The sequence below is a fragment of the Nelusetta ayraudi genome, unplaced genomic scaffold (assembly GCF_046127955.1).
Source record: "Nelusetta ayraudi isolate G7.1 ecotype Tasmania unplaced genomic scaffold, CSIRO-AGI_Nayr_v1 ptg000220l, whole genome shotgun sequence".
NCBI lineage: Eukaryota > Metazoa > Chordata > Actinopteri > Tetraodontiformes > Monacanthidae > Nelusetta > Nelusetta ayraudi.
Window position 1 is genome coordinate 207737 of NW_027466269.1, and position 13533 is coordinate 221269.

The 13533-nt window shown below is 46.5% G+C and overlaps 2 protein-coding genes across 2 annotated transcripts; both read left to right on the forward strand.

Moving 5' to 3' along the window:
- The first annotated feature begins 2010 nt into the window (after positions 1 to 2010).
- On the forward strand, positions 2011 to 6341 carry pus3 (pseudouridylate synthase 3). The gene is made up of 7 exons (XM_076016208.1): positions 2011 to 2160; positions 2536 to 2920; positions 3813 to 4093; positions 4514 to 4697; positions 4795 to 4904; positions 4983 to 5155; positions 5888 to 6341. The coding sequence occupies exons 2-7, from the start codon at positions 2537 to 2539 to the stop codon at positions 6154 to 6156; spliced, it is 1401 nt and encodes a 466-aa protein (XP_075872323.1). The 5' UTR covers positions 2011 to 2160; position 2536; the 3' UTR covers positions 6157 to 6341.
- Positions 6342 to 7244: 903 nt separating this feature from the next.
- On the forward strand, positions 7245 to 12417 carry dcakd (dephospho-CoA kinase domain containing). The gene is made up of 5 exons (XM_076016209.1): positions 7245 to 7565; positions 8396 to 8508; positions 9711 to 9914; positions 10357 to 10444; positions 11243 to 12417. Exons 2-5 carry the CDS (start codon positions 8397 to 8399, stop codon positions 11526 to 11528), a joined length of 690 nt encoding a protein of 229 aa, XP_075872324.1. The 5' UTR covers positions 7245 to 7565; position 8396; the 3' UTR covers positions 11529 to 12417.
- Positions 12418 to 13533: the final 1116 nt, after the last annotated feature.

The following is a 13533-nucleotide window of genomic DNA, read 5'->3' on the forward strand; positions in this document are numbered from 1 at the left end:
TTATGCAAGAGCGGCTTCATTGGTTGACCACTAATGTTTTAGCACAGATACCCGCAAATGACCGATTAAAAACAAAAATCCTTTCACAATCATTGGAATGGATGGATGAATTGGAGCCATGGAGAATCATTTTTAATTCTCCATGGCTGTTTTTATTTATATATTATACACAAAAGAGACACAGTTCACGTCAAACACATGGTGCATCAAAGAGACAAACGTCATCACTAGCCAGTGAGAAAAACACTGGCTCATACTTTTGAAAGCACCAAATAAGGTAAAATAATAATAATAACAACAAAAATGATAAAAGAAAGACTTAGAGTTGGACTTTATTGTCAGTTTCATTGACAATTTTCTCTTAATAATATTGAAAATCAACAATTTAATTAACAAAGTTGACTTCCAGGAATTTTTGCATTATCTGGCGGAAATCTAGGGAATCTTTCTCAAGAATGCAAAACAGGACACGCAAAGACTGGGACGGACATTGTTGCCTTCGCAGTTACTGAGAATTCTAATTATGGTCATTATTTCACTTCCCGTTCCCACAAATTCCATAGACGTCACAGAGTGGTCCGATATGCTGCTCCCAAACACGCGTGATGCACACCAGCTGCCAAACCAATCAGTGGTTTATTAAAGGGGTCAAATGGCCGTTTTTATACTCTCATTTTTGCATCGGAATTCAGCCATCATTCTTTGATTTTATTTCTTTTAGAAGAAACTCTTCAAATCTTCAAAAATCCGTCACATTTAGATGATTGTTTGCAAGGGGACAATTTAAATTTACTATGTTAAAAAGAGACGAGACAAAGAAGTTAAATAGCGCCCTCCTCTGGTCGTACCCCTCACCCTGCAGAAGACAGTGAAATGATCACCACTGAAGTCCATAAAGTGAACTTGACAGGGGCGACAAGGCCGGTCAGCGCCCGGTCGCCCCTGGTCGCTGCACAGAAAGCCCCAGTTTGCAGGAGGAAACGTGAACAGACTCTCTGGAGGAGAAGTGGCCACTCTCTGGAGGCGCGCCAGAAGAGTGCAGGCCGCTCACTCGGTGCGGTGACTGGGAGTGTCGCGCTGCAGCCTCGGGTCCTCGGCCCTCAGCCAGCTCACAAAGCTGGGTCGGCTTTCGTGCTCTTTCATCTTGCTGGAGACGTGGCGGTCGAGAAGCCCAGATCCCCGGAGGGATGCTGGGAGCCAGCGGGTGAGATCCACCAGTGAGACACTTCACATGTTGAGCTGTGGCTGGGAGCGTTCCTTTGTCCAGGCATCTGCACGCACAAATCGTGTTTTCCTGCACTGATTGAGTGTGTTTGTATTGTTGGTCAGGCAAAAATGATAAGAAAGTGGAAGTAAGATATAAAATCCTAAATGTATAATTAAATAAATTGCAGTTTGGCAAATAAACATAATTTCAAGTCTTGTCTACTTGGTGATAAAATCCAGGTGCGTGTAAATAAGAAAGAAAAAAATGAATTTAAATTGGGTGACTTGTCACCTTTTAACCACCTGCATGAGTGAATTCATGAGCTCATGGTAATACAGACATTTTAAAAAAGGCCGGGGATGACACCGGTGATAATGAAGTTTGTCTCATTCCGCTTGCCCCAGGAAGGAAAATACACTTTTTCCCGTTTATCAGACCAGACCCCAACCGTCTTTGGGTCTATTTGCTGCCAGTAATTTGTAACCTTTCCACCTGTTGAAGGTGCCGGTGGGATGTGCACGGTGCACTTGTGGGTAGACATGAGCTATTTAAAATGAAGAACTCAGCTGACAATTTGTAAGTTACATGCTGCATTAATACGACAAGTCTCTGACTTTAGTCTGAGGAATATTTTTCCCTCCACTTTCTTTTTGACTTACAAAGAAAATGTGAACAGGTTTTCTTTTTTATTGTTCAACACACACACACACACACACACACACACACACACACACACACACACACACACACACACACACACACACACACACACACAGTTGTCCTGTCATGATGAACGGAACTGCAATTCCCAAACACGCTTTACCGGAAGTAAGTCCGTTCTCTAAATGAGTCCGACTTGAATCGTGGAGGGAAGAAGTAACGCGTGTGGCAGCGACGCTGAAAACCCACCGAGAAAACTCTGGTTCGGCCTGAAGACAGGAGTCACGTTGGAGGTAAATACAACGACTGTAACGACGACACTACAGATAAACCCGTAGTAACGTTTTTCTCGTCGTTCCACATTCCGCATGACTTACAGGTAGGACGCGTTGCCGCATCTTGCTAGTAAACATCCCATTTCCCCATTGACCCTGGGACTCTCACACTGCTTTGTTTTTGTTCCCTTCCAAACACGCGGAAGATCAAACAGTGCGTTAGTTTAAGATCGAAGCTAAAAACTTTGTTTTAACAGAAAGTCTTGCTTTTCTGGCCCTTTTATTTATTTTATTTTTTTTTATAGAAAGTTAGTCAACAATATAACTTATGACACCGTGAGAAAAAAGATTCATGTTAAGGTTTAATGCTGACTATTTCTTTTTGCACTGCAGGATGTCAGAGTGTTTGGTTCAGCGAGTCAAGGAGCTGGAAGCGGAGGTGCAGAAGCTCAGGGCTCAGCTGAAGGAGTGCGGCCAGACTGAGCTGGAGCAGAGCTTGACCACCAGTCCGCAGCCTCCTGGCAACAGCAAGAAGAGCAAGAAGGGAGGGAAAGAGCGTCCCTTTGACTTCTCTGCCCACCCCCGGCGCCACGTGGCCGTCCGGCTGGCCTACCTGGGGTGGTTCTACCAGGGGTTCGCCGTCCAGGACAACACGGACAACACGGTGGAGGCCAGACTGTTTGAAGCTCTGCTGAAGACGCGGCTCATCCAAGGCAGAGAGACTTCCAACTACCACCGGTGTGGTCGCACTGATAAAGGAGTCAGCGCCTTCTCCCAGGTTGGCTACTGGAGATAGACTGTGACAAACAGATGCTGTGTCTCAATTCAGGGTCTGCACCCTTCAGACCGTGTGTCCTCCGTCTGAAAGAAGCGTTCTTCGAGTACCCAGCCTAGAAGGACGGACCAAACCCCGCCTCCCCGGTCACCACTCGGGACGGTCTAGCCTTCGGCGTATTTCCTCGTTTCGTCACCGCCGTTCCCTCCGGCTGGCCAACCCCGGAAGTGACGTTTTTATAGTATCAAGCTAACCTTTGGCTAGCCATCTAACGATGCCGTTGGATGATCAAATAAGTAAAATCCTATGTTAAAAACTGGATACTTTATGTGAAACTTCAATACTTAAATCTGTACGTCGTGTCTTAACCAGTACATGCCGCTAATTTCAGCTGACTTCCCAGGATCCTACGATGCTTTGCAGCAGCATGCAAAGCATCATGGGATACACAAGTACGCGAAGGATAGTAGCGGTGCATCCTTGGAATCGGCTAAAACAAGTGCGTATTTCCGAGTGCGCATTTTGAGCGTCCTAAGCACCCTTGGGAATTGGAACAAGCCTTCGCGCAGTGCGATGACACAACTTCCTTTCAAAATGCGCACTTCAAGGATGCAGACCCTGAATTGAGACACATCGAGAGTCTCCCAAAATAATGTATATGCACATCGGGAAAAGAAAACCACTTTAAGCGCCTCTTGTAATTGAAGAGGCCACCAGTAGCTTGTGATGTCTCGTGTAATCTCATGATGTCTGAATAAATTTCCTATTGAAATATTTATGCAACTTTATCTTTTCCTGATGTGTATATCCATTATTTTGACTGACTCTTTGTGTTTATATACATATGTAGGGAATCCTTGCACACAAACACCTCTGATTTCTCTCCTTCTCCCAGGTCATCACCATAGACCTGCGCTCCACGCAGTTCTGCGGCGGTCTGGGCGTCACGCTGCCTGAAAACGCAGACGGCGGTGCCAAAAACAAAGGCGCCGCCGTCCCTGAGCTCCCCTACGTGAAGATGCTGAACAGAGTCCTCCCGCGGGACATCAGGGTGTTGGACTGGGCGCCGGCGGCCGAAGGCTTCAGCGCACGCTTTGACTGCCAGACGCGCACGTACCGATACTACTTCCCTCGGGGGTCGCTGGATGTGGCTTCGATGGCGGCTGCGGCCAAAAGGTGGGTGAGCCCGATCAGCTCGGTAGGGGTTCCCACGGTCATGGAAAATCTGGAAAGTCATGGAATTTGCAATTGCCACTTTCCAGGCGTGGAAAAGTCATGGAATTTTCTGAAACCAATCAAAGTTTTGGGGAAAATCCCAAAAATTTGACCGTATCCATTGTGAACTGGCAGGATTTGTTTGTTTTTCTACCTTCCACAAATACTGTGTCTGTATTATTGTACCATAAGGTAATTAGCAAAGGTGCACATGCCTTTTAAGTATGAAAATTCTATATTTATAGGTTGCAGTAAGGTCGTGGAAATTTCATAGAAAAGTCATGGAAAAGTTGTCAGTGAAAATGAGTGTGACCACCTGGCTCGGGCGTCTTGGCTTATTAAATTTGAACCACTTGGGGGCGGCGTCTCTGCGGCCAACAGGTACGAGGGCACGCACGACTTCCGCAACGTCTGCAAAATGGACGTGGGCAACGGCGTCCTGCAGTTCGAGAGGACCATTTTGTCGGCGGCGGTGGAGCCTGTGGCGCCTCAGCAGACCTGCGGCACCGCCCAGTGTGACATCTTCATGTTTGAGATCACGGGACTGGCTTTCCTCTACCACCAGGTACAGAGAGAGTCTGGCTTCCACGTCCTCCTCGTCCTCATCCTGTTTTGATGGTTTTCTTTTGACAAAAATACCCCCGTTTCCTTTGCCTTTGCAGGTGCGATGCATGATGGCGCTGCTTCTCCTGATTGGGCAGAACCTGGAGGCTCCGGAGATTATCGATCAGCTGCTGGATGTGGAGAGCAACCCCAGGAAGCCTCAGTACAGGTAGACGGAGCGTCTGCATTTTTCCGCGTCCAGCTTACATTGTTCAATGTTGATTGCGATCCTGTCCTTGTTTTGCAGCATGGCTGTAGACTACCCGCTGGTGCTGTACGACTGCAGCTTTGAAGGCCTGAGCTGGCAGCGGGACGGCGACGAGGTGAACCACGTCCTGTCCACGCTGCAGCAGCACTGGACCCAGAGTGCAGTCAGGAGCCACGTCCTCCACGCCATGATCCAGGGTCTGGAGGCGGTCGGTGGGTATTTAAAGGGGCAGTTTGCCCTCAAAGAAAAATAAAATCCACTGTGTCAATGGAGGCTCTGGTCAGGTTTTCTGCAGATCATTCGAGCTATTTTTTTTTCAACAAATTCTATATTGATTGAACATTCAAACAAGAAGAGTTTAGAACAGACAAAGAATCTGGTAGCTGTGGTCTCCAGTTTAGAGACACACACACACACACACACACACACACACACACACACACACACACACGCACGCAGCATTGTTCAGCTGAGTTTCCACAAGACTCACCAGTACAGTTTGTGAAGCTCCAGTGGCGTTATTACTTCTGGGACGCAGCACCACATCACGCAGCCTCTCCGTCTCTTGATGTTGAGCCCTTTCTGTACTGTTGTCTACAAAACCAGACTGGCTGCGCTGGTGTGCTCTTGTGCCTGTGAATGTTTCCGCATCCTCCTGCCCATCGGAAACAGCAACAGCTGCCTTGCCACTGGTTTTAAATAATTTGAAGCTAATGCCTCTGCACTGGCCAAATACACGCCAGAAAATGCATGCAAATCCATAGGATCGACCTCTGTTACCAGAAATGTTCCAATGTTGTGTTTCTGACATGGAACTCTTGCGAAACGCTCAAGTGGTTTAGTTCTATTTCAACTAGCTTTGGATGAATACAATTTCGTATCGCAACTTCGACATCCGATGGCATTTATTCCTACGTGAATGTTTTTCCGACTCTGGTCCACAGGAGGAACGTCATCGGGTCACTGCTGGCTGGTGGAGGGCACCAGGCAGAAGAACTACCGTCCGCTGCTGGAGCGTCCCTGCTGCGAGAGCCTGGAGTCCAGGATCAACCACTTTGTCAAGAGAGGCAGGCTGCAGCTGGAGGGAGGTGAAAACGGAGAGGAAACGATCCAGAGAGCGAAGAGGTCCAAACATGTTCAGAACCCTCCTCCCGGCGACGACGTCCCTGCAGACCGGCCAGCAGGAGGTGCAGATCAAAAGGCAGAAGGTTGATGTTTCCTCACTGGAGAATGGACTTACTGGTTATATGCTCATATTAATTTAATTATTTTTTTTAAGTGCCAAGAACGTTTTTTCAGACCAAAATATGTCTGTTTATTTTAAAGATGGAACATTTGTCAAGTAGGATAAGTATCTTTATTATTGTAAAAAATAAAAAATAGAATGGCTTGAAATTTTTCTTTTTTACTGGAAAATTTTTATCATGACTTTGGCCCAAGAAAATGTTTTTATTTAAAACATCTTTTCATATTTTCAAAGCCTAATGCCTGCAGCATTTCTTAAACAGTTAGCGGTTGCATTAGTGTTAAAACAATTGGGTGTTTGTTGTCTCATATTCTACCTTCTTGACAATGCATGAAACTTGCATGAGTGAATTTCCAAATAAAAATCCAGAGGCCTCCAGAAGACACCATGTTTTAGCCCTCTGTTTACAGCCTCCTACAAAACCCCCTGGGTTTTAAATTCCTGCTGTGCCAAAACTTTGGGGAGAAGTTTCCACACGTTTGGGAAAAAGACGATAAAATGTTGGTCTCAGAGGGCGGAGCTAACACCTGGCAGAGGCGTTGTCAGTAACTTGCCCTTTGTGACGTCACAAAGGACTGGTTTCCTGGCCTGTGTTTTCGGGAAGTATGCCATCCTGGCTTGCTGTCTGAAAAGTAGGCAAGCAGAAAAGGTTGCTGACAGGATGGAGACACAGATTATTGTTGGAAAATATTTTACAGGGAATCTTGTATAAACGTGCGGAGTTTAATACACTAAAATGTTGAAATAGAATACCTCATTAAGGATTTGCAAATGCTGTTGGTTTTGATTTCTCTTTTCATTTGTAATGCTTTAATGGTGACCAGCTAAGTAAGTAAACTCTTTTTATTACCCTTTAAATCGTAATTTTATTGAGATTTGGATAACTTTGGCAGACATTTCCTGACATAATGCCTTTCGATTACAAAGCTTCATTACAGCTTTGTAAACAAACAGAAAAATTGCTACAAGCAACTTGAACTAAAATAGGGTTGGGTCGTAGGACGGAACCAACACTGAGGGGCTAAAAATGTCGGACCATTTTAAAAGTAACACCTGCCAGTCGGAAAGTCTAGGTCGCTAGCATTCTCTTGAATAACGCTCACCTCCCCACGGGAACTTTTCTAAATTTGTACCACAGGCGTTTCGAGCTTTTCTCGTTCGGTTGCGTGTCGAGTCTGACGGGGCGAACATGGGCACGCCCTCCTCCGTCTTGACATTTTTCGTCGCCCTGACCTGAAAGAAGAAGACTGGCGCTAACGTCGTTAGCTTGTTAGCAGCCCCCCGGGTTGTTTACTCCAGTCGCCTCTTTCTGTGCGGCTCCGCTCTGATTTCTGCCGTACCTCCAGCTGATTCGGGCCTTATCAAACCTGAACGAGGTATTTTCAAACGTGTGTCACCTGTTTGTTCCATGTTTTTGATGGTCCAAGTCACAGATCGAAGCTGAAATAATTGTTCTGGCAGTTTTTGGCGACTCGTTTGTATTTGATCATTTCGAAGAATCACTGATATTCAATGTAGGGAATTAGACCACACTTCATCACATAAGCTTTATAAGTTTGGTGTTCTGTCAGAAGTTGTACATAAAGTACTCCGGCTAAAGTGTAGTGCTGTACCTCAACCACAGGGGGCGTGTTTTTAAAAGCTCAATATTCCCTAATTAGCAGAGCTCAGTGACAGTTTTAGTTTTTAGAACTATAGCGGCGTCAAAGGGAAAATACAGTACATGTGTAGCTATATTGATATGAAAACGCATTATGAATAAAAACAAAACAGTTGTACTTTCAATCTATGTTTATAAGGATGTCCATTTACATTAAGTTCGGTTAAGTTGTATCTGATTTCTAATCAATTTCTGTTTTGTTGCCACATTTACCTTTTCATACTATTTTGCTGTCTCTCCTGTCAGTTATTATACTATTTAGATGTACGTCTTCTAAGTGACAGACCTTTCAAACCTGATCCCTGTCTTCTAAAGGCCTGCAAGCTTTAGTTCCAATTAGTGGTATAAAATCAAATTGCAAACACATAAAAGTCTCTTTTGCATTGTGCAGCTGTGTTGAATCCCTCATTTCGTTCGCTCTTTACCGATATATAAACGGTCATTAACTAATGAAACATAGATGACACATATGTGCAGTCTGTTCCATTTAGTACCATTCCTCGAATACATCTTGCACACTCATGTCTCCCCTCTGTGTTGCTGCAGGATGTTCCTGGTGGGGCTGACGGGAGGTATTTCCTCGGGGAAAAGCACCGTGTCTTCCATGCTGCGGGAGCTCGGGTGCCCTATTATCGATGCTGATGTCGTTGCTAGGAAAGGTTTGTGAATCCAGCACACTCGCCCGCGCCCAAAACGCACACTCATGCTTTCTATACAACCCCCCCCCCCCCCCCGCCCCCCTCTCTCCAAAGTCATAACGGTCCTCCAGCTGATCTTTCTCACCAGAAGACATCGTCTAAATGAAACGTTGATGTTTGCCCACGTGCCGCCCCCCCCTAAACTGCGCTTGGTGTGATTGTGTTTATTATATTATTGAAGCGGACATGAAGAGGCTCAGGCCTGTAGGACCTTCATTAAGACAAACGCTTGGAGAGGGAGCATGAATCATGACGTCTGTCCGCCACGCTGACTGCAGGGGCGATGCTGTACTTTTGTGTTGGGAGACAGAAAGGTCACAGACGTAGGTGACCAGCACACTGCGACATGCTGTACAAGTGAAAGGGCATTTGGAAGAAAAAAAAAAAAAAGTTCGGACCACTTGTTAAATGTTTCACTTAAGATAAGACAAGATGAGCCTTCACTGTTCCACAATGTGGCAGTTTGCCGTTTAAAGCAGCTGTGTAGTCGGAGTGAGGAGAAAAAGTAGCGATCTCAGATTTTATGTTGTCACTCTGTGAGGTAGCTCAATTTGCAAGTGCTTTTGATTTTGTTTTTCTTTGCATGTAAAAAAAAAAAAAAAGTATAAACAACATGTACAGTACTTAAGAAGCCTACAAATCCAAAACAGCTTGGATGACATATAAAATTGCACATGTAGTTGTGGGATGATCTGATGTAGGTCAACGCTCTTTAAAGTCCAAGTGTCTGTGAGTGAATAAATGTTTCACAATCTAAATATTTACCTGTAGAAATCTGTAAAAACCTACTTCAGCAAATCACCTTCAAATGTTTTCTGATATCAATCTGATTCTCTAGCACTCTGAAGTGTGTGCTTCTGGAAAAAGGGTCCCCCTTATGATGTCATAAAGGGTACTATTACCTTTCCGAAGATGTTGGCTCTGCCCTCCAACATCTCTTTGTTTTTGTCCCCTTCTGAACATGTGGAATGTCTGGCAAAATGGCAGTTTTGGCAGGAAAGGTTTGAAGTTTAACTGAAGGCTTCTAACAGAGGGCTAAACATTCCGTTTCCTTGTGCTGGTCTTTTGGGTGGTTTTGTTTTGTTTTTCTTTTGGATTGTGTAACTCTTGCGGTCAGAGAATAATACAGGATCTTCCTCTCTGTCCTCGTGGCGGGAGAGCAGTGGTGGAGCCGCACTCTCGGGCCTACTCCAGAATCGTCTACCACTTCGGGCCGGAGATCCTCCTGGAAAACGGCGAGATCGACCGGCAGAAGCTCGGTGAGCTCATTTTTGCCAGCGAGGAGAAGAGGAGGCTGCTGAACTCCATCACTCACCCAGAGATCCACAAAGCCATGCTGAAGGAGATTCTCTTCTACTTCCTGAAAGGTGAGCGACTGCAGAGTCTGGCTCAGAGAGAAAAGAAAAACAATCAAAAATAAAAGACATAAGTATTAATATTTTTAAGTGAACCAATTGTATATGTATTTCTGTGGGAATACGAGTTTGCTGTTAATTCTTTGTTTTTATTTTCTTTACACTATCTGAAATTTTGTTTGTTTTTCTTAAATTGTTTGAAATAAAGTTTGCTGTGAAATATCCCAAGAGCTTTAGGAATATTCCGAGCTTTTCATATTAATTAGAAGTAGGAAGGTAAAAGCGATAATTTGCTGTTGTTTGAAACAGAGGTGACTCTCACAGCCGCATTAATGTTAACGTCTAAAGCTCTCGCCCATTATTAATAACCCGTTCCACCGTGGCAGAATGCAAAATGTGTGAAAAGTCTGATCAGAATTTCTGCCTCACCGTTGTCGCTCTGTGGTCTCCTCAGGGTACCGCTACGTGGTGCTGGATGTGCCCCTCCTCTTTGAAACCAGGCGTCTCACTCAGTTCCTCAACCACACTGTCGTCGTTTACTGGTGAGCTCAAATTCTGCCTCTTTAAGATTTTCCTTGAAGGTTTGCAACGTTAAAGTTAAAAGGTCCCATAACATGCAAAATTCACTGTGCCAATGTGTTCTTTTATACTCGCATTTCAGTTAAAAATAAATAATACATAATAATAATAATAATGATGATAATTGCAGTTCTGCAATGCTGCTCCCTTTGTGATGTCACATAGGGCAGTCAGACCTCTACCAGGTTTGTGACCAGCATACCTCCCTCCAGGCGCCTGGTGTTGGCTCCGCCCTCTGATCCCAGCGTTACTCTTGACTCCTTCCAAACATGTGCAGCATCTGCTTTTGCAGGAAGCTGCAAGCAGAGGGCTAATTGTGCAGTTTTTCGGAGATCCGAAGAAGTTTTGGAGATGTTGTTGCATTGGAGTTGTAGATCTGAAAACAGGCAGAATAAGGGCTGTTTTCTTTGGGCGACCTGAATCAACTGTGCTCCAAGACAGCGTTGTTTTTTGCAGGAGGCTGCAAACAGAGGGCTACTTGTGCAGTTTTCTGGAGTCCTAAAGACGTTTTTGGTGATTGTCAATCATCTGACATTGTGGAAACAGGCAGAATTAGGGGTCTCACGCCCTAGTTTATTTTGTTTGTTTGTTTTTTGGTTTTTCGGGGACCCGATTTACCTCCGTCCACAAACGCTAACGCGCGCTAATGTGGCGGCCGCCGCGCCAGCACCCCCCCCCCCCCCCCCCCCCCCCAGCGCCTGAGCGAGACGCGCCCCGGCCGCACCAGAAATAACTAACCTCCATTGTCTGTTCCTCTCCAGTGACCCTGCCACTCAGCTATCACGCCTGATGCAGAGGGACGGCCTGACCCAGGAGCAGGCCGAGCAGCGCGTGGCCGCGCAGATGCCGCTCAACGAGAAGCGCGGCCTGGCCAACCACGTCATCGAGAACTCGGGCAGCAGGGAGGACACGCACAGGCAGGTCCTGCGGCTGCACACCCGGCTGGAGGACTCCATGGACTTCCTGTTAGTGAGGGTCATCGCCATCGCCGCCACCGCCGGCCTGGGCGGCGTGCTGCTCTTTGCCGCAAAAATGCTTTTATCCTAACGGAGAGCGAGAGAGAGCGAGAGAGGTTGGGGAGGTTTTCCGGGATCCAGGGAGCGTTTTTAGAGACGCCGCTCGGTTGCACATCAGCCACATTCAGCCGTGAGTCGCATCTCTCGGCCGCTGCAGCCGACAGGTGCGACGGCCCCTTCCATTACTGACGCAACATGCACTGACAGACAGCGGTTTAATATTATTATTATTATTGTTGTTACAACTATTATTATTATTATGACTTTTAGGTGTGAAGGGTTCCTGTGAGCACTGCTCACACACTAAAGTCACAGCAGGGGAAACGTAGCGCTTATTAACTCAGGCCGTCGAGGTCACCGTCTTTATGGTTAAACAAAAAGAAAAAAAGAAAGCTGTTCAAGCGGTTTAATTTGGTGCAATCTGAAACATGGAAGAAGAAACTGTTGCACCTTTTAATGGGAGCTCAACGAATGAGATGATGCGTCGAATGTGTAGGCCTGTAAGTGAAAATAAATGAGTAGCGAAAATCGTCGGACGTCGGAAACCGTCGGCCGATTTTTAAGCACAAATCGAGAGTTTGTTTGAAATTAGGAGTGTGAAGCGTCAGGAGCCGCTAGGTGGCACCGACGAGGCGGCCGTGATTGTACGCCTACGACCTGTGTAATGAAGATGGAGAAAACAGAATGTATTTGACAATCCACTCGTGAATGTGAGCGGCGCCGTGAACTGGCACAGAATGAATGAATGGACTTTATATTTGTCACTGTATTTTCTTACGCTCTGTAAATACTGTGATTTTGTTTCTGTTTATTTTATTTTTTTTAAGTTTCTCTGCACACTCACATGTAACTGAACTACATTTGTAACAATGGCTGCTTGGACGGAACATAAATGACCCAGTACTACTGTTTTAAACCAACAGTCGAGTGTTTTGTTTTTCACGTTTGTCCTCATGGAATGAGTGTGGCCTGGCCACTAGACCTGTGGTCCCCCTTTGTGATGTCACATTTTTCTTCTTCTTCTTTTTTTTTTTTGCAAACCAACAGTTTCTTTAATATTTAATTCTTGCCCCTCCGTCATTCGGAGACACTTCCACGTCAGTTATTCCCGGCAAAAGTCGCCACTGCTTCCTCCAGGAAACTGAAAAAAATCCCGGTCGCTCATTCATGTCGCCCTTGCCAAGGCCGGAAAAATTCAGGCCTGCGGGTGGCCAAGGTGACATCATCCTGGCACCAAGGACCCCCCCCCCCCCCCCCCCCACCTCCCCCATCCTCACCAGACCCCCGAGCCCCTCTCCCAGCCCCCCTCCTCCTCCGCCTGCGTGGCTTCACTTGGCTCCGTCTAAAGCCCCCACTGGTGGTGTTTTCGGCGGGCTCCTTCTTCGTCTTCGTCTTCATCTTCTTCTTTTTCTTTTTTTCCCGTCAAGCCAGCGCAGCATTAATGCAAAGTGACTGGGCCAGTGGTGGGCGGAGCGGGCCGGGCCGCGCCGGGTGGCTGAGGCTGCAGCTGCTGCTGCACACGACCGTGATGCATAATGCAGGATGCGGCCACGGAGGCTATGCAAAGGAGCGGAGGTGGTCGCACGACGCGGCCAATCAGAAGAAGAAGAACAGTAGCAGTAGTAGCAGAAGTAACAGCAGCAGCAGCAGTAACAGCAGCGGCAGCAGTAACAGCAGCAGTAGCGGCAATAGTAACAACAGCGGCAGCAGTAACAGCAGCGGCAGCAGTAACAACAGCGGCAGTAGTAAGAACAGCGGCAGCAGTAACAACAGCGGCAGCAGTAACAACAGCGGCAGCAGTAAAAACAGCGGCAGTAGTAAGAACAGCGGCAGCAGTAACAACAGCGGCAGCAGTAACAACAGCGGCAGTAGTAAGAACAGCGGCAGCAGTAACAACAGCGGCAGCAGTAACAACAGCGGCAGTAGTAACAACAGCGGCAGTAGTAAGAACAGCGGCAGCAGTAACAACAGCGGCAGCAGTAACAACAGCGGCAGTAGTAAGAACAGCGGCAGCAGTAACAACAGCGGCAGCAGTA